This window comes from Lytechinus pictus, chromosome 15, assembly GCF_037042905.1.
Source record: "Lytechinus pictus isolate F3 Inbred chromosome 15, Lp3.0, whole genome shotgun sequence".
NCBI lineage: Eukaryota > Metazoa > Echinodermata > Echinoidea > Temnopleuroida > Toxopneustidae > Lytechinus > Lytechinus pictus.
This window is the reverse complement of record NC_087259.1, coordinates 26959829-26983191: the sequence shown is the minus strand read 5'-3', so window position 1 is coordinate 26983191 and position 23363 is coordinate 26959829. Positions and strand designations below refer to the sequence as shown.

The following is a 23363-nucleotide window of genomic DNA, read 5'->3' as shown; positions in this document are numbered from 1 at the left end:
AGAAGGAGGGGTGGGGATAATGAATGGCTGATGTGCAAGGCAAAGAATCAGAGCGAGAAGGGTGGCAGATATGTTATGTGGGAGACAGTGAAAGAGATATACCGAGAGGGTGAGATCAAGTGGCAGTAATGTATAAGCGAGAGAGGGAGGACAGGACAAATGAATATGAAAGAGAGAGAAGGGGAGGGGGTAAAGAATGAATGACAGATGGGTATATTAAAAAGAGAGGGGGGGGGGTAGAGAACAAATGACAGATGGGTATATTAAGAAGAGAGGGGGGGGGGGGTAGAGAACAAATGACAGATGGGTATATTAAGAAGAGAGGGGGGGGTAGAGAACAAATGACAGATGGGTATATGAAGAAGAGAGGGGGGTAGAGAACTAATGACAGATGGGTATATCAAGAGAAACGACGGTAAAGAGAGCTCCGCAATGTAATGAAATTGGTTAGTTGCATGGTTACAGTATTCCAAAAACGTGTGAAGACATTTTGCTGAAAAATATCCAGTAATAATTTTTTTTACAGTTCAGAAATATGAAAATGATTCAAGCTTACTGACCCATAAAAATTGTGAAGTGTCGGGAGATGTATAAGGGTAGCATAAAATGATAAGAAAATTAAATTTCTAGCACCATGATATCAGACACAACAGAAGTTGTCAAGATATTGTATCACAAATCTCTCAAAATGACCACTTTCAGTTTTTGAAAGTGACACTGCAGCATTACTTTATGTACATGTATACTCTCCGACGCACGACTTGACTGAGCACTTACATTTTATTACAGGAATCAGTTGAGTGTTGGAACAGTAATCTTGAATCATTTTGCTAAAATTATGTGATAAAAGAAAATAAAACCCAAGGAGAGAATCCTGAGAATTTAGATCAATAAAAAAGTTTTATCAAAATCTGTATGAAATAGAATTATAGAAGTTTTAAAAGTCTTGTGCTTTCTTTGGGGATCCTCAAATTGGCAAACATGCAAGCTTAAAAATTGCGGATTCCGTAGACAACTCTCCATTTGTTTTTTTTACACAAATTTTCAGATTTTTCCAGTTATCTTTCAAATTGCACTTTGCCTCCATCATAGCACAACATGTCATGGGAAAAATATAATTCACACCACATATGACAATCTGAAATACATGTATGTTAATAAAAGGGGAAAACTTGTTTTGAATTGCTCCTCTCATCTTTACTCTTTCCATTACAATTGATTCTCTCTTTGAGTTTTGGTTTCCTTTAAAATGTTAAGCCAGTATTGAAAAGGAGGACAGGGGTGGGGGGGGGGGGCACTCAAATTATATTTTGATGGGGTGTGCCTCACAAAACCCTGCAATAGGGGTCTAAGGAACTGACCACAAGGGCAAAATACGGGGTCTTGGGAACTATATACACTACTGGGCAGTGTGAAAAACAGGGTCAACTGAGTGGGATCGCGGTACAGTATACGGTGCAATCTAGCGCTGTGCATGTATATGTGGGTGCTAGCGGTGCATGGAGCTTGTCTGTTGTGTATTAAGAACACAAAACAACTAAAAAAAAGAAAAGGATGAACAATTTCATCTCACAAGTAAGACACTTCTTTTTATTCTTCAAGAATAGAAGCAAATAAATACATAATATACATATAGTTGATCACTGTAAGACGGGTAAATATGGAAAATAGAAATAATGCTAGGACGGACATGGCAATCAGTAATCTATACACATATATACATGAAATATTCACAAGGTAACTGGTAAAGATGTTACAAAAGTTATACAACTAATATAAAGGATCGAAAGTAGCTCATTATCACGAAACCTGTACAAAACAGTGCCAATATACCAGTTTGTAAGTATGCACCAGGCCAGTAAATACTTCGTTTAGTCTGAAAGTGTCACTATGACACAATCTATAAATTTGTTCTGTATTACTGCATCAAAATCATCTCAAATATTTTACTCTTTTATACTCTCAATTAATATAATTTTCATAGGAGTAAGATATATGTTATGTTCTCTTCTTTCTGTCAGTTCTTATCAAAATTCCAAAATGAGCATTGAGGCATAAGAATATTCTTTTGCAATTTTCAAAATCTGGATATCCATGACATGGACATATTTTCACTGTCTCTGATGTTCCACAATGTCTACACACTACATTACACGATTAGAAGCATTCAAATACTCCAGCTCCTACTGAATGTTACTAGTACAGCAAAATGCTTCCAGAATGTAAGAAAAAACAATTAGTAATACAAACAGATTACAAGATAGAGGTAGATATATTTACAATATACTATCCTGTATGTTGCAGAAAATATTCAAATGTTCAAGGATTCCAAATATAGTAAATAAATAAATGGAATATTAAAAGGGCCACAAATCATCACTCCATTTTCATTTGCTTTCTGCCCTTTCTGCAAATTTAAAACTACGTTCTATGTTCAGTATTGGCCGTTGATCATGTTTATAATATGCAGTTTATACTGTTTATATCGTACAAGTCAGATTAATGCTCAAGGCTTAGTGAATTTACAGCTGCAATCAGAAGACAGACACATTTTGTATTTATACAAATAGAGAGGAAGAACAATTGGTATATATTACAGGAAGAAAGAGATTGAAATATAAATAATCATAAAAATACATGAATGTAATAGGCACAAAATTATTTTACAAAGTGTTATCTGTGTACATCAGCAATTAAGGCATATAATTAAGAACTTAATCTCCTATTGCAATATGAATTAAGAGAAAAATATATACATGTATATATTGTTCAATAGTGTACCTAGTATAGTATTTATACATGAATAAATTATCACAGAATGTTACTCGATTAGTGACATTCTAAAACATACATTACATATGCCACCAGACTAAATTTATTGAAATGGTATCTCTAATATTTGAATAATTGGTCAACTATGTACTACATATGTACATGTTTCATGACATCATGCGTCTCTATACACATTAGGCACAATAAACACTTTTGCATAGAGAATACCATTGCATAGGAGAACCTTCAACCATTTTCATAATATAACAAGTGGAACGCCTCTGGCAGTCTCGCCTGCATTACGCGATTTTTAACTTTGAAAACTGCTATAAAATAATCATTCAAAAAAACACCATTCATATAATGACATAATACCACGTTCATTGACCATAGATGACATTTGAACGGTGACTTAAGACTTGTCAACTACATGTACATCCATGTCCACATTTCATTCACTCTATCCATAAACTTTCAAAGTTATGATGGCAATTCAACAATTTGAATTACCCCAACATGGCCTAAGTTTATTGACCTTAACTGACCTTTGACCTTGGTTTTGTGACCTGAAACTCGAGCAGGTTATTCACTAATACTTGATTAACCTTATGCCCAAGTTTCATGAACTAGGTCCATATACTTTCTAAGTTATGATGTCATTTCAAAAACTTAATCTTCGGTTAAGATTTTGAAAATAATTCTCCCAACATGGTCTAAGTTCATTGATCCTAAATGACCTTTGACCTTGGTCATGTGACCTGAAACTCCGGCAGAATGTTTAGTAATACTTGATTGAACTTATGTCCAAGTTTCATGAACTAGATCCATATACTTTCTAAGTTATGATGTCATTTCAAAAACTTAACCTTAGGTTAAGACTTGATGTTGATGCTGCCGCCGTCGGAAAAGCGGCGCCTATAGTCTCGCTCATGTCTCATAAACTACAGTGTACTTGAAATTTGATTCTTAAAGAATATGATTTGAATTGAAAACAAAGGTTGAAGGGGGGGGGAGGAGGTAATCACCTTTTAACATCTTTTGCAATAAATTCTCTGTGCAAGAAAGTCTACCCAAGGCTAGATAGTGTAACCCTTACACTAGTTTAAATTTTCACAAGAATTATGTTAATTATGCTTATAGATTCAGACATTTATAAACCCAAAGTAGTAGGATCTGCTGATCACCAAAAAACTTCATTTAAATATTGGTAATATGATACCTACCCGGTAGCTCTGTCATTTTATAATACAGATCAATAGATTTAGCCATATGACAGAGTGGAATGTTTTATGCATATGAATATAAAACATGATATTCTAAAGAGCCAAACATGGTTAACTGCCTGAAAGTATTAATAATATGACACAGCACTAATAATAACAACAGGCATTTACAGTGCCATCTATCTAGTTTTTGTTTAATTATGATAGCGGCATTTAAATGACAAGTATTCAATAACATACAGTGGCTGTACTAACAAAGGTAATACAATATATTTAAAACATTTGCATGCCAAGTGTAATATAGGCACAGCATATCACATGTTACAAATTATTTCAGTCAAAATTTTGCAGTATCATTCACACAATATTCAACTCTGAAGGATAGAAAATGGAAACTTTTTACATCTGTTTTTCTTCTGTATTTCTATATATTTTTTCCTCAGAATTTAGCTATACATACATCAAATGGATATGTATGGAGTATGATAAATCTACATGATTAGATTTCTGGAGAATTTCCATGTAAAAATTTCTGGGAAATAATAAAGACCAACACACAGTAGTAACAATCTATGCTGCAGTGTGAAAGTTGAATGGTGAAATAGTCCAAGATCAAAGAGCCATTCCCAATTCTTGAGGGAAAAATCCTATTTATCAGATTAAGTGAAAATAAAAATTGATTTTACACAGTAACTGGGATTGGGATTCTATGAGTACCAGATGTAAATATGCAACCCAGCTTCATGGATCAGAAGATCTCTACTCAAAGACAATCACACAATCTTTGTTCACTTTCAAGATTTATCTCGATTATCAGATGATGTATTTGTTCACTTTTTTCTGGACTTTGCAGAACCTCTTGAACCAACTGATGTTCTGGACGTCGGGCGAGACAAAGAGGCGTTTGAGCTTGACGTCTTCCTTCCAGGAGTTGCTGGGGGTGATGGGGTGATTGTTGGGGTTGGGAGGGGGCCGACGCCCGCTACCCCAGGCCTCATAGAGGGTGTTGACTGTGCCCCCATGGTATCCTTGGTGAAGGTAGTCAGCGGAGTTTCCGATGGGGACATCATAGTGGAACCCGGGGCAGTGGTGGTTGCTTCCTCGGTGATGGGTGCTTCTGGGGCAGTCTTAGGGGGCTCGGTCGATGCCCCTACCACAGGGCCGGGAGTCGCAATTGGAACGGCCGGAGTGGCGCTCTTTCGCTCCATGGCACGCGCATGTTCCTGGATTGTCTTAAGCTGTTCTTCAAGTTCTTGGACTCGCTCTTCTGCTGTCTGCGCTCTTTCTTCAGTTGAACTATGACAATAAAGGGAGACACAAGATTGCTATCAAGATAAATCATTCAACTACTATTATATACAAAAAGCCATTCTGGTCAACCAGTGCCAGATTCACATCCATTGTGGGTAACAACAAAACAAAACATATCATACACCTAACCCAGAGCTGCCAAGTTGTATTTTGCATTTTCAGTATTCTTATCCCCAAAATCAGTATTTTGACAAAAAAATCAGTATTTTTACCATGTGAGATAAATATTTTGTATTTTTCCCCAAAAAAGTGTATTTCATAATAAAATGCTTGGCGCACTCGCCCATCACGGCGCTCAAGCTGCATGCAAGCTAAAATGCGCACTGCTCTTGCAGATGAAAAAAAAAAACCCATTGAAACTTGTGTATATCTCACCCTGGTTTTTACAAAATGATTGAAAAAAAAAAAAGTTACCTGAAATTACATTGATCTAATAACCATATTTGTGTACGTTTTATGAAATAGAGACATATAGAGAGGATTTTTTTTTTTTTTTTTACAAAAAACATATTTTTTAAAGAAAAAACGTACTGCCGTATTTTGGTTGCAAAAACAAACTAAATACGGCTAAAACGTACTAGTTGGCAGGTCTGCTAACCCTATCCTCAGAGAAATAAAGACAAGATATAAATGCTGGGTCACCACTGAACAGGTTGCTATTGCAGATATGTCCCGCTACTGCAGTAAATACAGGGCTTAGCAGCCAATCAACATCCAGATTTCCATGGTAATTATCATACTGACAAAGTAACTATAATAGTAAGTTAATATAAAACAGGAATATAATAAAATAAACATAGAAATATCACCTAAGGTGATGACTACAACATGAACATACCGTACATGTATATAAATTAAAACATAACCCCCCCCCCCTTGATTTATTACTATTTCATACCATGACATCATCACATTACAAAACACTTTCATTCTTGCATGTCAAAGATCAATGTGTATGCCAAGTCTTATGAGCACTGACCCAAAACTAAGGAAGTAGCTTGATTTGCATGATTTTCAATGCATCAACCATATGCTGATTCCTAAATACTGTACACTCCAAACATTGTTTGGCGGGGTATAGTGACTTACAGTAGCTGTTGCTGAAGGCTCTTGACGGCTGTCAGCGCCTCATAAGCTTTAGATGTATCCGGCGTCTTAGAGGCAGAATCCAACAGCTTGGCAGGGATTGCTTCTTTAGGGGCCGACTAGGAACAAAATATATCAGATAATACTTAACCATTATCAAGAACTTGTTAGATACAAGTGTGCTCTTAATTATGTTGATCAAGATGTAACTACTTGGCACACTAATTTTTAGGCACATATACAAATATTTGGCAGTTATTAGTTGTTTGGTTCTGATAAATTCATTCATTCAGTGACCACAGAGCTCGGAACTTGTCATGATTTTCATATTTTTTATACATTTTTTTTGTGGGGGGGGGGGGGATTCTGGTGAAATTTGTATTATAGCCACTACCACAACTTAAAACTTATATCTAACTTATATCAATTCTAAAAGAGCCAATCAAAGTCATCAAAGTTTCCGATTTGGGAACATGTCAGATAACAATTGTTGATGAAATACCTCCCAGAATTGTGAAGTACAACGGCTTGAGAATAAATTAAAAATAAGTTAAATTTAATGAACAAAAAGGAAAATATGTGAATGCCATGATATGGGGTTAGACAGTACCTGAGAGGGTTGGTCTTTATTCTCCTCTAGACTCTGAGTCCAGACATTCTGATCAAATCCCAATACTTGCATCTCATTCATATTAACAAGGTCATCTGCCCCTGGGGTGGAGCCGGGCAAGACAGAACGCTGGCTGTTGGCAGTTGATGGAGTCTAATGAAAACAGAGAACTTTAATAAAACACTACAATATATGCATGTGCAAGATAATGTGTTTGCATAAAGATATTTCAATGAAATACCACGAAAAAGCAAATTTTAAATATATAATAAATCTAAATTTAAAAATAAAAAAGAAATTTGATATTCATGAAAAGAATCTGGTGTGGTCTGTAATCTCTTTAGAATGCAATGATGTTTTGGCAGTTGTGTGATGGACTGAATAGGTAAAAAAATCTGGGCAATCATGCCTATTCCCAAAATAACTTTATCACAACTTTCAGAAACCTATTCGTTTATTAAGTGAATTGCAAACATTTAAATCTCACAACATAACATGGTTTGTTATTCTAAAAACACTATAATGATTTACTGTTTTTTACAAAAACACTACAAATAAGAAGAAAAAAAATTCACCCACCATGAGCTGGTTTCCTGTAGCTGGTCTAGGGGCAGGGGCAGCCAGTGGGGCGGCTACGGGGACCGTGGACGGGGCACCTGATATAGGTGTATCCAGACGTTGGGTGTCAGCGGTGCCAGGCGGCCTGTCTACCATTGTCGTGGGGGTTTCTGTTCCAACAAGCTGTTAACATGGGAATAGAAATGGATAGAGTTCATGAATTTCATTCTAAAAGTAGGCAATTAATGTTCTGTTTATGCTTGGGGGGATGGAAACCTCTATTTTTCTCTCCTGCTATCAAAAAGTATTTCTCTCCTTATTACTTCTTCTTGATATTCTCCTCTAAAATTCCCTTCTTCATTTCTCTTCCAATGTCTTTCTTTCCTGTTGTATATTCTCATCAATTTCTCTATGTTAATAATGATATATTTATTGTACTCTGCCACTCTTTCCCTCCATTTTAGTTAAACAATAATTAAAATAAAAGTCTGCATTAGGTCTACTATTAATTTGATCTGATGGCCACTTGGTCTAATAACCAACGTTGGCTAACAGTCAGTGGAATGCCCTATGCCTTGGAAGTTTTAGGATTGTTCGATAGGTACCTCTTTCGTGCAACTCTTACATACGCTCTAAATACTATTTGTATATTATCTCACCTCTCCTCTATCTGGCATGCCTGGAGTAAAGGGTGCCGTCTGGCTATCCTCTCTAGGATCAGAGCCCTGCATTCCATCAGGGACATGGAGTGGTGTCGGTAGGTCCTCACCCCCAAGCCGAGCCATCTCAACGCTACGAAGTTCATCCATCAAGATGGTAGCCATGTGGATCCATTCTCCACATTCAGATTTAATCTTCTTCAGGTCACGGTATTCCTGGTCCGCATTCGGATCCCCGTCATCAATCTTCTGCTGCATCTCGGCCGATACTATGCTTGAACAACAGCTATAGACAAAGTCATTGTCACATTGAGTTATTAGATTTTCTGTTTGTCCTTCCAAGCCAGTGTCATTGAATCTTGTTTTTCTTTGGTTATACTTTTGTTTAGAAATGTTGAATAAATTAATATTGATAATAAAAGTAAATTCTTAGCTCAGATATGCAATATATTGTGAATGATAAATGGGAATGTATTGGTATCACTCATTTTATAGATCATCTTATATTCAATAAGATCAGAATGACACTGATTCCAGAAAAGAAGTTATCATTACCAAGCATTGAATGAGTTAATAATAAAAAAAAATTGAGAATAAAGCCAATTAGATGGAGTTAAAAAATCAAATCAGTGCCCTTTATATGGCCATGCAGGCATTATGGATATTCGAGATGCTGTGCAAATGTAATCAACTAACCCACCTTCTGCTGCACTGCATCGACTCTAACAACTCTAACCTGTGCATTATTTGTTACCACCTCATGACTCATGCGACATATATGGTCATCACTTCATAGTTCCTCTCCTTTACTATCATAAATATATGAGCATTAAAGGTATTATGGTGAGAAAAACGAATGAAGGATTGAAGAAAAAAGGTTGCTGAAAAACCATGAATGTAGTCCTGAAAAAAGAATAATTTTCTTTTATTAAAACATGACAAGGAAGAGAGTCCGTCATTAAAAAAATTCAGCCCTTTTACAAACTCTTTTAAGAGCTAAGAATAAAAACAGGAGTGTTTCACAAACAGTTTTGTCAGTGATTTTCACTGACTAATTGGCTCTCAGCCAATCAGATGCAAGGATTTCAGTAGCTTATAACACTGGTCAGTGAAAGGCACTGACTATATGTTTCATGAAACACTCTCAAGTCCTCTTCAGGTCTACATGGTATTTCTGCAAACCTGATCTTCATCCTAATACCGTATTATACCAGTCGGTCATACCTTGAAATGTAGTTTGAGAATGCTGTAATTCGATCAAATAGTCCTACAGCCTTCTCCTGTATCTTAGTAAGACTCCATGCGCTGGCCATACAGGCATCGATCACTTCCTGTGGACTCTCTGGAGGATTAGGAGCTAGACGTAGTAAGACCTGGATCATCCAGTGAACCATGTCCGCATGCAGGACAGACACCTAGTAAGCAAATCAGCAATGATGACAACAATACTAATACAAGCGAAACATCTCTGTAAGTCCCATCTGCATTATGCAATTCAATGCAGGCGAGACAAAAATAAACTGATGCAGGTTTCCTTTAAAAAGCTCAGAAAAACTGGGATTTCCTGACATTTCACCAATATACTAAAAGCTATCACAATTTTTCACACAGTTGATGACTTGTCAGGAAATCCCACTTTAATGATACTAAGTTATGCCAAAAAAATATATATATTTCACTCCATTGCCTGTAAACTGTAGATGGAAAAAAATTCATCCTTTGAATAATTTTAAAGCACATTTAATGAAATATAAGACCCCTGTTACACATACGTTTGCAAGTGGACTGAGGCCGGCCCCGGAGGCGGCTCGACGTATGTGTAACATCAACTTTTTTTGAAAAGCCGGACTGAGGCCGGACTGAGGCCAGGTGGACTCAGTCCACCTCTGGATGTGGTTTGAGGCCGGCCCGAGTCCGGACTCAGTCCCGCAATCGGTAGGTGTAACACCAAAGTGGACTCGGCGCCGGCTTATAAGCGGAAGTGACGCGACCTGTCATCATCAACAATGCATCGGCCGGGCGCGCTTTTGCCATTTGGACCAGGCATGCAGTATATATTATAGGTAAGCCTCGCCCCGAGCGTAAAATTACATTGTTTTTCATCATTTATTGCTTTAAATTTTAATTTCCTCATATCCAGCAGCCTGCACTAAGACACGACATATTCTGTACTGGTGGGCTAAAAGTTTAAACCGTTTATTCCTGGTATTTTCTCCGAACAGAACTGATGAGTGATGGTGACTTGTAATTCAGTCCCATCCCTATATTTCTGTGGGTTTTGGAATTATGATTTTCGATCGTCTGATCATTTCCTGTTTATTTCGATGTTTTTAAATACATCGCTACTGTGATTGCACCATCTGAAGAATGATCATTATTTTTTTGTTGGCGATGATAATTTATCAATACTAATAGACAGACTAAAAACAATAGCCTGGACAGGAGTGCCATACATCATGAGCCGTCATAATTTTTCTCATATGATTATGAAATTATGACTCATCATCATCAGACTCGGAGTCAGACTGTCAGAGTTAATACATCATCTTATGCCTCAAACAAAGTCATCATGATCATGAGGCATGAACTTGATGAAGTATTTAACTTTGATTTTGAAGGCATGGCCAGGGGCAGGCCAGGCCATGAGACATGAAACTAGACAATTGCCATTAATTATTTCAAATGCCAATAATCCACTCAGTCGGAGTCGCACATAGTCAGAAATTGGACATGAAATATGTCGCTAGACATTGAAACAAATGAGTAGGGTCTAGATCTACATATAAAATAGTGTCTGCCTGTAAAATCCCCACAAAAAAGAAGTAGACTAAAATAAGTAGATTCTAGCGGTGAGTGCATAAAACAATGTTAATACAGATTACAGTACAATAATATACACAACTCTAACTTCGAAGTCCTATCCCTAACCAACCAAAGTCATCAGGAGGCCGCGTACTCTAGGATGGACGCCGGGGTCTGCGAACCCTAACCCTAGCTGTAACAGACTCTGCGTACCTTACTATTATAGTATTAACTGTCTCTATAATTAACACTCTAGGCCTACCATCTCTAAATGATCATTAAACCGTCTCTAAAATTATCACTAGAAGCAAATTGTATTAAAAATTGTATACATTAACAGATTAACACGTGATATGATAACAAAAGAAACTTGTAAATAAAGTATGAATAAGTTCTTCTTCCACCGGTATTCAGAGATCAGCGGCTGGCCACGTGTTAGTTGCCGAGCTGTAGGAGTTTATCTTGATGGACTTGATAGATTTTTAGAATATTATTTCCCATATTTTGTATACTATATGGATTTCTAGATAGTTATTTTAGAAAGTGATTTCCCATATTTTGTATACTTTATTTATATTAGTTATGTCATTCTAAGTCATACCCATATTTTTCAATTGTTTTATTCAATTTTAGTGATGGGTACATATGGAACTTTAGCGGAATAATTTGTCCATCGATCATCAAATGTTACATAGCAGGGGGAGAAGGGCCTTCATATATCTAGGTGGTCGATCAATCTGAATCATTAAATTTGAATTTTTGATGATATTCATGTCAACTGTCCCCTGACAAGAGAAGTTGTTGACAAGATCAAAAATCCTAAAAGGTGATTAATAGATGTTACACATAATTTTATATAATAATTTTACCACATCGTAATCTTTGTGGTTACCATTATTAATTTGTATTTGTATTTGTTCTCTCATTTTAGATCAAAATGGCACCAACAGGGAGAGGGAGTCTGTGGGAAGATGTGGAGACGCTGTGCCTCCTGAATATTTGGCGGGAGAAAAACATTCAAGAACAGATGGATGGCACAGTAAGGAACAAAACGGTATTTCGTAAGATATGCCAATTGATGAAAGAAAGGGGGTTCGAAAGGGCAGAGGACCAAATCAAGCGGAAAATTAAACAACTAAGAGCGTCCTTCCGAAAGACGGAGGACAATAACAATCGATCAGGCAGGGGGAGAATTACATGTAAATTCTATAGCGAACTGCAGGAGATCTTTGGGGGCAGACCAGAGACTGCACCAGTTGCCATTCTGGCGTCGCAACCAGAGGAGGAGGATCAATCTGAGTCGCTAGACTCGGTGGACTCTGATTCACTGCCGAGAGAGGAGGAGGAGGATGGAGCCGAAGAAGATAGAAGTATAACGGATGATGAACTGGAGGAAAATGATGTGGAAGCACCAACAGAATTGGGTAAAGGATTCCTCTTCCTTTTTTCATTTGTAATCACATATACATGTTTATTTGTATATACATGTGTAATTATAAAGACTAATCCTTTTTGGCTCTTACCCTCTCAGTGTGAGCATTTAAAATAAACATTATTGGTATCATTATATTGTCTTGATGTATCATTTTATACTGAGTAATATGAAAGGAACTGATTTGAATTTAATAAAATAAAAATGTATTGAAAGTTAGCCTTTGTTTTAAAATGTTTTTACTTCAGTGACACATAACAACATAAAAATTAGTTCCCCTTCATTTTATGCATAAAAATGAAATGTTTATTATTGTAGTCACTTATTGTAATCGCTTTTCTATCCCTCATTTTCTTTAGTTGGCAATTTTCCACCGGAGGATCTAGAGGGACCTTCAACATCATCTGCTAATGGACGTAAGGCAACTGGTAATATAAACAGATTGTTTCCATACATTTGCTTATTTATAGTTCATATGATATTTGAATTCGATTCAGCAAATTTTCAAGAAAAGGGGCCTTTTACATCCCGTTGATGTTGCTTTCATGCAGTATGATTTTTTTTTGCAACTCAAGGTTTTCTCACTTGATTTGTTGTATTAGCTATTAGAAGTGTGATATTGCATGCCTTATGTCAAATACAGAAAAGTATGTGTGTAACAAGTTGAAAGAAATAAAATGATTGTATACCTTTCTTACCGCTATCACATTTGATTGATTTTTTTTTATTTACGATGTATTTTATACTACCTACTTCATAACAGGGGAAAAGCGGAAGAAATCAAAGCTGCAGGAGTCCTTCGGACTGATAGCCAAGGAGATAAAGACACTGGAGGAGGACAGTACAAATGCCTTCAATGCTAGGGAGGATCGGTTCATGCAGCGCCAAATGGAGTGGGAGCGTGAGCTCCTAATGAAGGCACAGCGTACTGAAGAAAAAAAACTAGAGGAGAAGGAGAGGAGGAGAAGAGAAGAGAGGGAGCATAGAGAGCAAGAAAAAGAACGTGATAGACAGCATCAACTCCAAATGCTTCAGGCCTTAATGGCTGGTATGCGGCAGTCGTCAACTTCAATGTGGCAGCAACAGGGAAACAACTCCCAGTCCGGTCCAGAGCGGTCTCCAAATTCCTGGCCCTACAATCACGATTACACTCCACTGTAATTGTTACAAACATAATGCATTCTTCAAGTGGAGGAGTGTGTGTGTTTGGAATTCCCACGGTGGTAAACATGTATTTGTCATATGAGATGACACTTTTCAGGATTTTTGTTCATCACAATTTCTTTCCTCAGTACTTGTTGCTGCATATCATTCACCTGTACTCTTGCCATGCTGAAACCCTTGTTTTTACTTAGCCATCCATCTCAGTGCTGCCAGAATCATTGCCAAGGGCAAGGGAATTTACATGTAAATTGTAGATGTTAGTACTTTTTGTTCTTAGCACTTATAGATTTTTATAAACATATAACTTTGTTTTTATGTAGTTCTTTTTTACATCAAGTAACCATTTACTTGCTATTGGAACTTTTGTACATCTGTATATAAACATTCATTTTTATTTTTTCTTCTATTCTATGCATAACTTTTGAATGGACTATGTTTTATTGTTGTTCTTAAATAAGATCTATATCAACCGCTGCCAACCCTCATTTTGTACCAATTTGATATTGCCAAAGAAAGTTGAGTCACAACTTGAAAGTGTAAAGTATTATATCTTTTTACTGCTCATTTTTGTCAGTACCTGTTATCTTGCAATTACTGTACATGTATAAAACAGGTTATATACATATGCATTCACACAAAGTTACAAAGTCTATTTGCTATTTAAGCACACATTTCTACATGTGAACTTTTGTACATCTACAGTATATATAAACATTCCATTTTTATTTTGTCTTCTATTATATACATACCTTTTCGAATGACTGTTTTATTGTTCTTAAATAAGATCTATATCAAATGCTGCCAGCCCTCATTTTGTACCAATTTGATATTGCCAAAGAAAGTTGAGTCACAACTTGAAAGTGTAAAGTATTATATTTTTTAACTGCTCTTTTTGTTAGTACTTGTTATCTTGCAATTTCTGTACATGTATAAAACAGGTATATGCATTCACACAAAGTTACAAAGTCTGTTTGCTATTTAAGCACACATTTCTACATGTGAACTTTTGTACATATACAGTATATATATATAAACATTCCATTTTTATTTTGATCTTCTATTATATACATACCTTTCAAATGACTATGTTTTATTGTTCTTAAATAAGATCTATATCAAACGCTGCCAACCCTCATTTTGTACCAATGTGATATTGCCAAAGAAAGTTGAGTCACAACTTGAAAGTGTAAAGTATTATATTTTTTAACTGTTTGTTTTTGTCAGTACTTGTTATCTTGCAATTACATGTATAAGATGGGTTATATACATATGCATTCACACAAAGTTTCAAAGTCTATTTGCTATTTTATCACACATGTCTACATTTTTGTTTGTCATCATTGCATTTGCAGTACTTTTCAAAAACTTTTCCCCCCTTTTCTTTGTATTTATTAAGAAAGAAACTGTATATTGGCAATAAAACGTTACCAAAGTCTGCCTTTCGATAGTGCCAACTAATTTAAACTCAGGACATAATTGTGGTATATTTTATAACTTTTCAGTTACTATGTAAAGAAAATTGCACTTTGTGAATGCATTATGCAAATATTGCACTTTTATGTTTTACTTTTTATGTACGTGTTCATTATTCTCTGAATAATAAATAATTTGTTTGGTATATTTCCAGTCTTCTTGCCTGATTGCATGTGTGACCTAACCCTATACCTTTACCTCTGTTAATACATTGTCTACCTAGATCCAGTCAAATGATTGGCTGAGCATGCTTTTCATGGGGATTTGCGAAACAATGCAAACAAAATATGGATGTTATTTTGATCGTTCAAAGCAAATCGGCTCTTTAACAAAAAAGACTATCTTATATATACATGTATTTGCAAAGCTTATAGAGTCAAGGAAAGTGTGATTTAATCCTAAGAGAATATAATAATAGAGGTGCCATATGTCATCTTGCAAGAGTTGAAAGATAACATATCTTGGCATCTCGGGTATTAATTTCTCCTCTTTGGAAAACATCACATTTTCCAAACACTACATGCTTTGCAGAAAAATAGTCCCTCTTGGAATATTTAAGCATTTACAGGCCCAACAAAATTCTATATTACACCCCATGTCAGTCAAAATAATGTTGTAATATAGTGACCTAAATTGCCTTTTTGGTACATGTACTATGAAACTTTTTGTTTAAATTCTGTATCTTTATACTTCATAATTTGTTTAAATTTTTTTTAAATAAAAAATATTACCTTTTGATTCTACAATGTTAAATGGACAATGATACATGTTCCAGCCCCCCCCCCCCCCAGAAAAAAATGGACATCAACAAGACAAACTATAACACCTGGGGTACCCCCCCCCCCCCAAGATTTCTGTGTCTGCCACTGACATGTACTTAATGTGTTTTCTAAACAAACTAATCAAATATGAATAGGAATCAAATGGGGACATATTAGTTTCTATTCAAATTCTCAGAATTGAAGAGAATCTGAAGGAAAAAGATGAATAGAATCTATTCTAAATAAGAATAGAAACAAATATGTCCCCATTTGATTCCAATTTAGATTGGTTTGCTTTTAGAGTGTTATAATACAGAAATAATAGGATAGACCCTTAGCTGAATTCTTGATGTTTTTTCTTCTTTTTATTCATTATCGGAGGCATGTTGTATTTAACATATACACAGAAAATACCTAACAATTTTGAACTAAAAGTGGTTAGAGAAGAAAAAACGACATATATGTACAAAACAGCTATTTCATAGTGGTTGAATACAATCCAATATAATCACATAGCTAAAGAGATAATGACCACTTGCGCCTGCCCCCAAGCAATTACTACTTATCCACATGGGTTTGAAGATAAATCATGTTTATCTGGTATTGTTTTATATACATTATACATTTACCTCTGTAACCTTTGTTTGAAATTCCTCTCCAAATGAATACTTGTTAGCACATTGAATACAAGAAGCAAATAGTACAAGATATTATGATAAAAGAACTACAAATAGGTAATGTTTCATGTGTATTAACCTCTGTGTCCTTTGACCTACATAACCCTAAACAAAATTAATTCATCTTCCCATGATGAGGCATGCTGGTGTCAAGTTTAAAGTGCATCTTTTAAGATTAATGATTGATATAAATTATCGCATTGATGAAATAGCAAGAAAGTCACATGGACAACAAGAAAAAAAATAATGCTTCTGGCACTATATTTGCTTGAAAAAATAACAATACAACTGCATTTTACCTCAAATGAAATAACATAACACAAAACTGGCTTTTGAATGGGCACAGGATAAGATGGTTAAAATGTGTTCATCACTTGTAGATCATATAGGCAAATGAATTTGAATTTGAATATTCGGTTTTAAAACACTTAAACTTATGTCAGTCATAACAGGGAAGAAACACAAGATGAAAAGAAGATTGCAGTGTGCTATGCTACTGGTCAGATGCATTGCTATGTCAGTGCATACATTAACCTCTGCTATGCATACCTAAAGCCCCCAGCTATGGTTGACAATAACATAAACCCAGTCTTACTGTATCCATGGATTGGGAAAGAGACTGATACAAAGAAGAAAAAAAAATCATTCTAATTAATTGACAATCTTCTGGCCCTGATAATCTTATCTGCCATAGGCCTACCTTAAATTTACTACTTTTTCATCACTCTGTATAGTAAAATATGAAACAAATGACTTGGTGAAATAAAAGCATATTATTAAAAAAAAAAAAGATTATTCATTACAAAAAGGCCAACCATCTACTTTAAAATGGATTATAAAAAAATAACAGATTTGCATTTTCTCAATAGTCTATTATGAATGATTAACATAAATTAATAATTAAAAAGGAAAAACAAAGAGAAATGTCCAAGAGAGAAAACTCTATTCTTGATAACTGTTTTACATTACAAAACAGAGGCTACATAACATTTTCAATCATGAGGGCGGGGGTTGGGGGGGGGGGGGGGGGGGGGTCATTGACTAACCGAATGAATGAGTTCATTTGAGGCTCTGTTTACACCTGTGGAATATCATTAACAGTGGTTGAAGAAATGCATAAAAAAAGTTACCTAACATACTGAACAAGAGCATCACGCACTACAGATGCTGATGGTGCAGGCCTTTGATTTGGCAAAGGACAAGGTGGCTGAAACTCTCGTAATTCATGAGCAACATCAAGCCACTCGTCATCTGGCTCATCGGACTGCATCTGACAAAGGTTATGCAAGGTACAACACGCTCCAACAATATTAGTTACGTTCTCAAGAGCGCTGTCATTGCGCTTCAATAAGCATCTCCATCGCCCCTTCAGTCTACCAAAACTACCTTCGATGACCATTCTCGCCCTGCTGAGCCTGTAGTTAAAGTTAGTCTGATCTTCAGTCAGACGACCATTATCGGCAAAACCTTTCATTAGCCATGGCAGCAGTGGGTAGGCAGGGTCCCCAAGTATCATCAGCGGAACATCTTGGCCATTGATGTTTCTTGTCATCTGGTCAAAAACAATGTATTGAAAATGATAATAATGAAATATAATCATTTAATAATATTAATAACATCAATACTAAGTAGAGGTCTATTTTAATATCATGAAGATGTTTAGAAAAATATATATTAAAATTAATTCATTAAAATACACATTGATCATGCTGATGAACATGCAGGCCCGTAGCCAGGGGGGGGGGGGGCACGTGCCCCCCCCCCCCAAGATCACACACCCATCCTTATAGACCCCTCCCCAGGACGTTGATCAATTACATGTATGTGCCCCCCAAACATCAAACACTGGCTATGGCCCTGCTGATGAAATATCAAAATCACACAAACCTCAGTGTTTTTAGATGAATAGGTGGAGCAAACTAATGGTAGCCTATTATTACTTATGAAATTTTAAAAGAAGATCTACCCTTATTCTAGGCTTGATTTCTCTAGGTTTATTTATTGTTTTAAATCCTTTGTTTATATTATCCCTTTAAAAAAATGAAATGTGCATGTTACTATTGACTTGTAGATCTATGAGATTTTAAATGATTGTAGTCTATCATAATCTTTTGTGGCTTAAATCTTTAATAATAAAATGAAATTTAATTCAAGTTTTATAAATTAGATTTAAAAGTAAACGTACATTTGGAAGCAGTTCTCCATTTTCCGCTCTTCGGTGAAAAGAAGAGTTTGCCAGCACCCGGGCATCGTGGCAGCGTCCTGGCCATCCTACCATGATATCTGTGAACATGTACTTATGGTCACAAACTGCCTGGAGAATGACAGAGTACCATCCCTTTCGATTATGATAATCAGCATGGTAATTAACAGGTCCAATTATAGGGATATGGGTTCCATCAATGGCACCTGCAACTTGGGGAAACCCCATGTCCTCGAACCCCTGAACAGTTGCCCGTAATCTATCTCCAGAAGGAAAGGTAATATATCTTCTCATTAGTTCTTGTACAATTACAAGGCAGGTGTCGTTGACGATGACATTGGCGGTACATCTCGCTACCCCAAAAAGATGCCCGATTGTTCGATACTCGCAGTTTGTGGATAAACGCCACAGAGTTATGGCAACTCTCTTTCTGACACAAACTGCTTTACGCCATCGTGTGTTTTGGCGACGAATAGCCGGTGCTAGCTCACCACACAGAAAATCAAATGTCGACTTGTTCACACGGAAATTTTCACGAAAATCTCTTGCCGTGAATCTCCCTTCCACTATCCTCTCCCAGAAATGTCCAGATCGCTCCTTCATCCACACACTCCTTTCCACGGTGCAGGCAAACGTTATAGCACATAACAAAAAATAGTACCGTACTCGCCGACGACGTGCTTCAAACTCCCGGAATCGCCTTTTTTGAGCACGTCGAAATTCCCTCCTTCGATCAGAAATAATAGTTACGATATTCTTAACCTTCATAATGCAATTATATAAACAAAATATGGAGGTAAGATATGTGTACGGATCGGTCGCGATGTCGATGAGATCCAATGCAATTAAAAAGACCTGCAAACCGCGCGAAAATATTAAGCGTTTGTTTACATGAAGTGCGCCCCAACGTCAGCTCGTGAAAAGGCGACGTGAGGCCGGCCTATGTGTAGACGCAAAATTGCGGGCCCGAGACTATGTGTAACAGGGGTTTGATGATTTTGAGGCGGCTTCAAATTGCAGGCGTGAGGCCGCCTCCGGGGCCGGCTTTGAAAGCCGACGCATGTGTAACAGGGGTCTAACTTAAAAGTCAGAGATATTCCAAGAGCCAGGAAACTGATTGCACAATGTTGTTCATATGTTAACTGAATATGAATGCCCTTGATAAGCACTTCATGGCCCTTTTATGTGAATTTTGGGCTCAAGGACAGTTCCTTACCTGTTCAAGGAGTTTAGAATCCTGGCTATCGATTCCATTGATCGTTGCTGCCACCCACTTCTGAGCAAGTCTAAATACATCTTCCTGGATCATCCTGTACAAAGAAAAAATAAATAAATTATAGTTTACATAGCATGTTGGAGCAAAGGAAATGTAAATTCTCTCTCCAAAGTCAATTCTATGTAAAACTTCTTTTTGACATCACTAATAGTAACAATCCTATTTCTTCATACATCTCTAAAACTTACAAATTCCTATCATGAATTCTGAAGGTTGTATTCAGGCATTGAAGACTAAGGATGAAATCTATGGACCTGAACCAAGAGATCAGTGGTTCAAATCCCACAGTGGCACTCGTATCATTTGGCTAATCATAAGATGCATATCTGGGGGGCATTTCATGAAAGGACTTGTCAGACGTTTTATCCGACAAGTACTGTTTTATCCGACGGTTACTATGGAAACACTGACTCTCAGCCAATCACTATCAAGCAAAGTTGTCAGACATGACAAATTGTCGGATGAAAATGTTGATGAAACGCTCCTCCGATGACAAGTCTAGCAGACCCCTGACGAATTATCTTACAGAAATTCTACTACCTAATTTTCTGCTTGGCTTTAATACCATTTCATATAAAAATGAGCTCCCCTTTCAGAGAAGCTAATGTTGGCTCAGTTGGTAGAGTGTCCGTCTCACAACCGGGAGGTCGGGGGTTCAAACCCGGCCGTGTTAGACCAAAAGACGTTAAAAGATGGGAGTTGCTGCTACCCTGTTTGGCGTTCAACGACTAAAGGAATAGAGCCTCGTCGATCTGGCGCTGCACACTGGCTGCCGGGCCCACGATCAATTTGGGCAAAGCAAATTTTCAGAGTATTTCATTTCATGTCTATTTCGAACAATAAAAAATGGATTTTCATATTTTTTCCAAGTTTTTGGATGATACAGAGAACTATCCTAGACAACTTGTATGGGTTTGAGAGCTGGGTGGTCACATAATGGTGACTTACGGATTGAAAGGTTTGCCTTCAGCCTTGTCATCCTCCGACTGCTCGGAGCCAATATTTTTCTCGACATCATTGATGGTAGTTATCCAATCAGAGAAGAGTTCATAAAGCCGCAGCCATTCTGCTTCCATCGGCATAGCGCCCCCATTCAGGATACTGTTCAGTTTGGTGTCCCAACTCTCTAGGGCATTGGTGATTTGAATGAATCCTTTAGCAGTGCCTTCATGTTAAAAATTAATAGACATAATTACACAGTTGCCACGATACATATTCAATTACATGAATTATTTTTATGGTAAATTAATCAATGAATTGAATGAAATAGGACTGACATTGACCTGTACTGAAAACGATGAAGAATTTGCTATTATGTCAAAATAAACAAATTATATATATGTATTTGACATTACTTCTCATAATTATATCTGAATATTGTTTTACATGAGTTACCATTACAACAAAATGTACAAATAAAAACAACTTGCCATTTTCTCCATTCACTCTTATGTGAAGCTGCTTACACATAGCCTCACACACCTGTTATAAAAGCAAACAGAATCTTGGTATAAAAATACATATCAACAGAAAGCTCATTCAATGATATATTTTCTGAATTCAAAAAGGATTTTTTTTCTATTTTCCCAAACACTACCTTTGGGCAAAGGTATATGATTAAAAATCTCTATTTAAAGAGTCATAAAATATATCAATAGCTCTTTAAATCAAATGATCTTCAATTGGGTCTCCAGTCATTAATGGTAAGTTAGGACCCTTTAGATAAATTCAAATAAACAAGCCCTATTATTCATATATTCAAATTATGAATTCCTTTTAATTATTTTTATTAATTGATACTTTCATCCATCCACTCATTCAATTGCTGTATAAGTCTCAATATCATTGTTATTAATTTATTTACTTTAATCATTTGTTTACTAATTCATTCACTTGTTTATTATTTATTTACTCTCAATATGCAGGCTTCACAGTACACTATATACTTTTGTCACGTAGGCATATGTTGTAGAAGACAGAGAACACATACTTGATGTTACGGCGGTCAGGACCAAGACATGCCCACAAAAGAATAGTTTACCCTAAAGCCTCCACACTCATTCATTCTTTGCCATGGAAACCATAAAAAATTACTTCATATACTCTATTGTTTATCTATAGATTAATCTATTAATTCATCCGTATTTAAGGGTGATGTAATTTTTTTAACTTCTAACTAGCTCACATGATTTCAACAATAATTAAGGCCACTAATAGAAACTGAACAGATGACAAATTTCTCAACAATCAACCCATAATTGACCCCAAAACACAATATATTCAGACTCATTTATCAAATTACTTTCACTGCAATTAAAACAATTTATACACATACACATATGGACACTGCATGCTAATGAATCATAAAATATGTGCAACAAGTTTAGAATTTGAAAAAAAGAGTGAAGAATATAGATAATGGTGTGGTAAAAATCAAAAGGTAAAAAAATACATAAGAAGATTAAAAAAAAAATTTAAATTAAGTTTATCATCTGATATACTAGTAGTCTTGTCCTAGATACTTTATTCTACACAAAAAAAACATCACTACACATAATAACACTCAATGAGGAAATGACAATGCGAGAGTGTGAAATGAAGTGAAATGGGTGTAAAAATGTAAAATGCACACAAAGGAATGATCTTTACCTCTTTCAAGCGCTAACATTGTACATATTGAATGCAAATAAATAAATAAATAAATAGATTTATCATTAGCATTTATGAATAGCAATTATCACACTCAAACAAAAATTGTAACAGTGCCATGATTAGTGAGCTTTTTAGCTAACACATGAAAGCATTAATTCATCTACAGATATAAAAATTACTATTTATTACATCATTTCTTGTTATTAAAGGAATAATTATCTTCTATTTACATGCAGGTTATCTTTTGAATTAGCAAAGCAAAATAAAACATCTACTGTTATTATTAATCATTAACTACATTGTAGATAATAAAATTACATTATATATTATCTGTTTGGCATAACATGACCGCTTAAAATATATATTTGAAAATTGTTAAATCTCAATGTTCTAAATTTTCTATGGGCTAGCTCCAACATTTTTGTTGCATATCATTTACTAAATAAGATATTTCCATTACATGAAATTTATTTACTGCAATGACATTTTTCTAATGTGTATACTTAATCAATAAAAGATTGATCTTTTTTAATAATATATTAATTTAGGAAGCGCATATCATTATCTTTTGCAATAGGGAAAAGAAAGATTTACTTGTATTATCATTAACTTTCAAATCGTAAAAGGAAATTTCACACAAAATATACCACCCTACTTTCAAGCAAAATTGCAATTATGAAAAGCAACTTTACTTTTTTTTTCTT

General features: G+C 35.8%; 3 protein-coding genes across 8 annotated transcripts in view; 1 reads left to right on the top strand and 2 right to left on the bottom strand.

The window, feature by feature from the left end:
* Positions 1-1569: 1569 nt before the first annotated feature.
* LOC135156778 (mucin-5AC-like) lies at positions 1570-9630 on the bottom strand. Its single transcript, XM_064110078.1, has 6 exons — positions 9444-9630; positions 8220-8505; positions 7582-7743; positions 7003-7155; positions 6396-6511; positions 1570-5291 (listed from the first exon to the last, which is right to left on the bottom strand). Exons 1-6 carry the CDS (start codon positions 9611-9613, stop codon positions 4826-4828), a joined length of 1353 nt encoding a protein of 450 aa, XP_063966148.1. The 5' UTR covers positions 9614-9630; the 3' UTR covers positions 1570-4825.
* A 466-nt stretch (positions 9631-10096) lies between these two features.
* LOC129267145 (trichohyalin-like) lies at positions 10097-15237 on the top strand. 2 transcript variants are annotated; one of them, XM_064110132.1, is made up of 4 exons: positions 10097-10282; positions 11953-12445; positions 12813-12881; positions 13217-15237. In XM_064110132.1, the coding sequence occupies exons 2-4, from the start codon at positions 11959-11961 to the stop codon at positions 13612-13614; spliced, it is 954 nt and encodes a 317-aa protein (XP_063966202.1). In that variant the 5' UTR covers positions 10097-10282; positions 11953-11958; the 3' UTR covers positions 13615-15237. The 2 variants fall into 2 exon arrangements, with proteins under 2 accessions (XP_063966202.1, XP_054760858.2); XM_054904883.2 differs by lacking the exon at positions 10097-10282 and having other exon boundaries at positions 11148-12445.
* A 957-nt stretch (positions 15238-16194) lies between these two features.
* LOC129278006 (axonemal dynein light chain domain-containing protein 1-like) overlaps positions 16195-23363 on the bottom strand; it is a 29098-nt gene continuing 21929 nt past the window's right edge. For 2 of the 5 annotated variants that reach the window (XR_010295811.1, XR_010295812.1), the window contains 4 exons: positions 21438-21511; positions 20956-21172; positions 19948-20041; positions 16195-18080 (listed from right to left, as the gene is read on the bottom strand). Coding sequence is in view for 3 of the 5 variants with exons in the window: in XM_064110128.1 (XP_063966198.1) it covers positions 17655-18080; positions 19948-20041; positions 20956-21172; positions 21438-21489 (789 nt within the window). In the remaining 2 variants the exon portion in view is untranslated. Of the gene's footprint in view, positions 18081-19891; positions 20042-20955; positions 21173-21437; positions 21512-23363 lie in introns of those variants that run through there. The other 3 variants (XM_064110128.1, XM_064110130.1, XM_064110131.1) reach the window with 2 other exon arrangements.

What these genes read in the sequence shown, in the direction of transcription:
- LOC129267145 (XM_064110132.1), top strand. Translation starts at nt 11,959, where the DNA reads ATGGCACCAACAGGGAGAGGGAGTCTGTGGGAAGATGTGGAGACGCTG. An exon ending in GGAAGCACCAACAGAATTGG is followed by an intron (nt 12,446 to 12,812) that starts GTAAAGGATTCC and finishes CATTTTCTTTAG; the next exon opens with TTGGCAATTTTCCACCGGAG. An exon ending in TAATGGACGTAAGGCAACTG is followed by an intron (nt 12,882 to 13,216) that starts GTAATATAAACA and finishes ACTTCATAACAG; the next exon opens with GGGAAAAGCGGAAGAAATCA.
- LOC135156778 (XM_064110078.1), bottom strand. Translation starts at nt 9,613, where the DNA reads ATGGTTCACTGGATGATCCAGGTCTTACTACGTCTAGCTCCTAATCCT. An exon ending in TTCTCAAACTACATTTCAAG is followed by an intron (nt 8,506 to 9,443) that starts GTATGACCGACT and finishes CTTTGTCTATAG; the next exon opens with CTGTTGTTCAAGCATAGTAT. An exon ending in GCATGCCAGATAGAGGAGAG is followed by an intron (nt 7,744 to 8,219) that starts GTGAGATAATAT and finishes CCATGTTAACAG; the next exon opens with CTTGTTGGAACAGAAACCCC.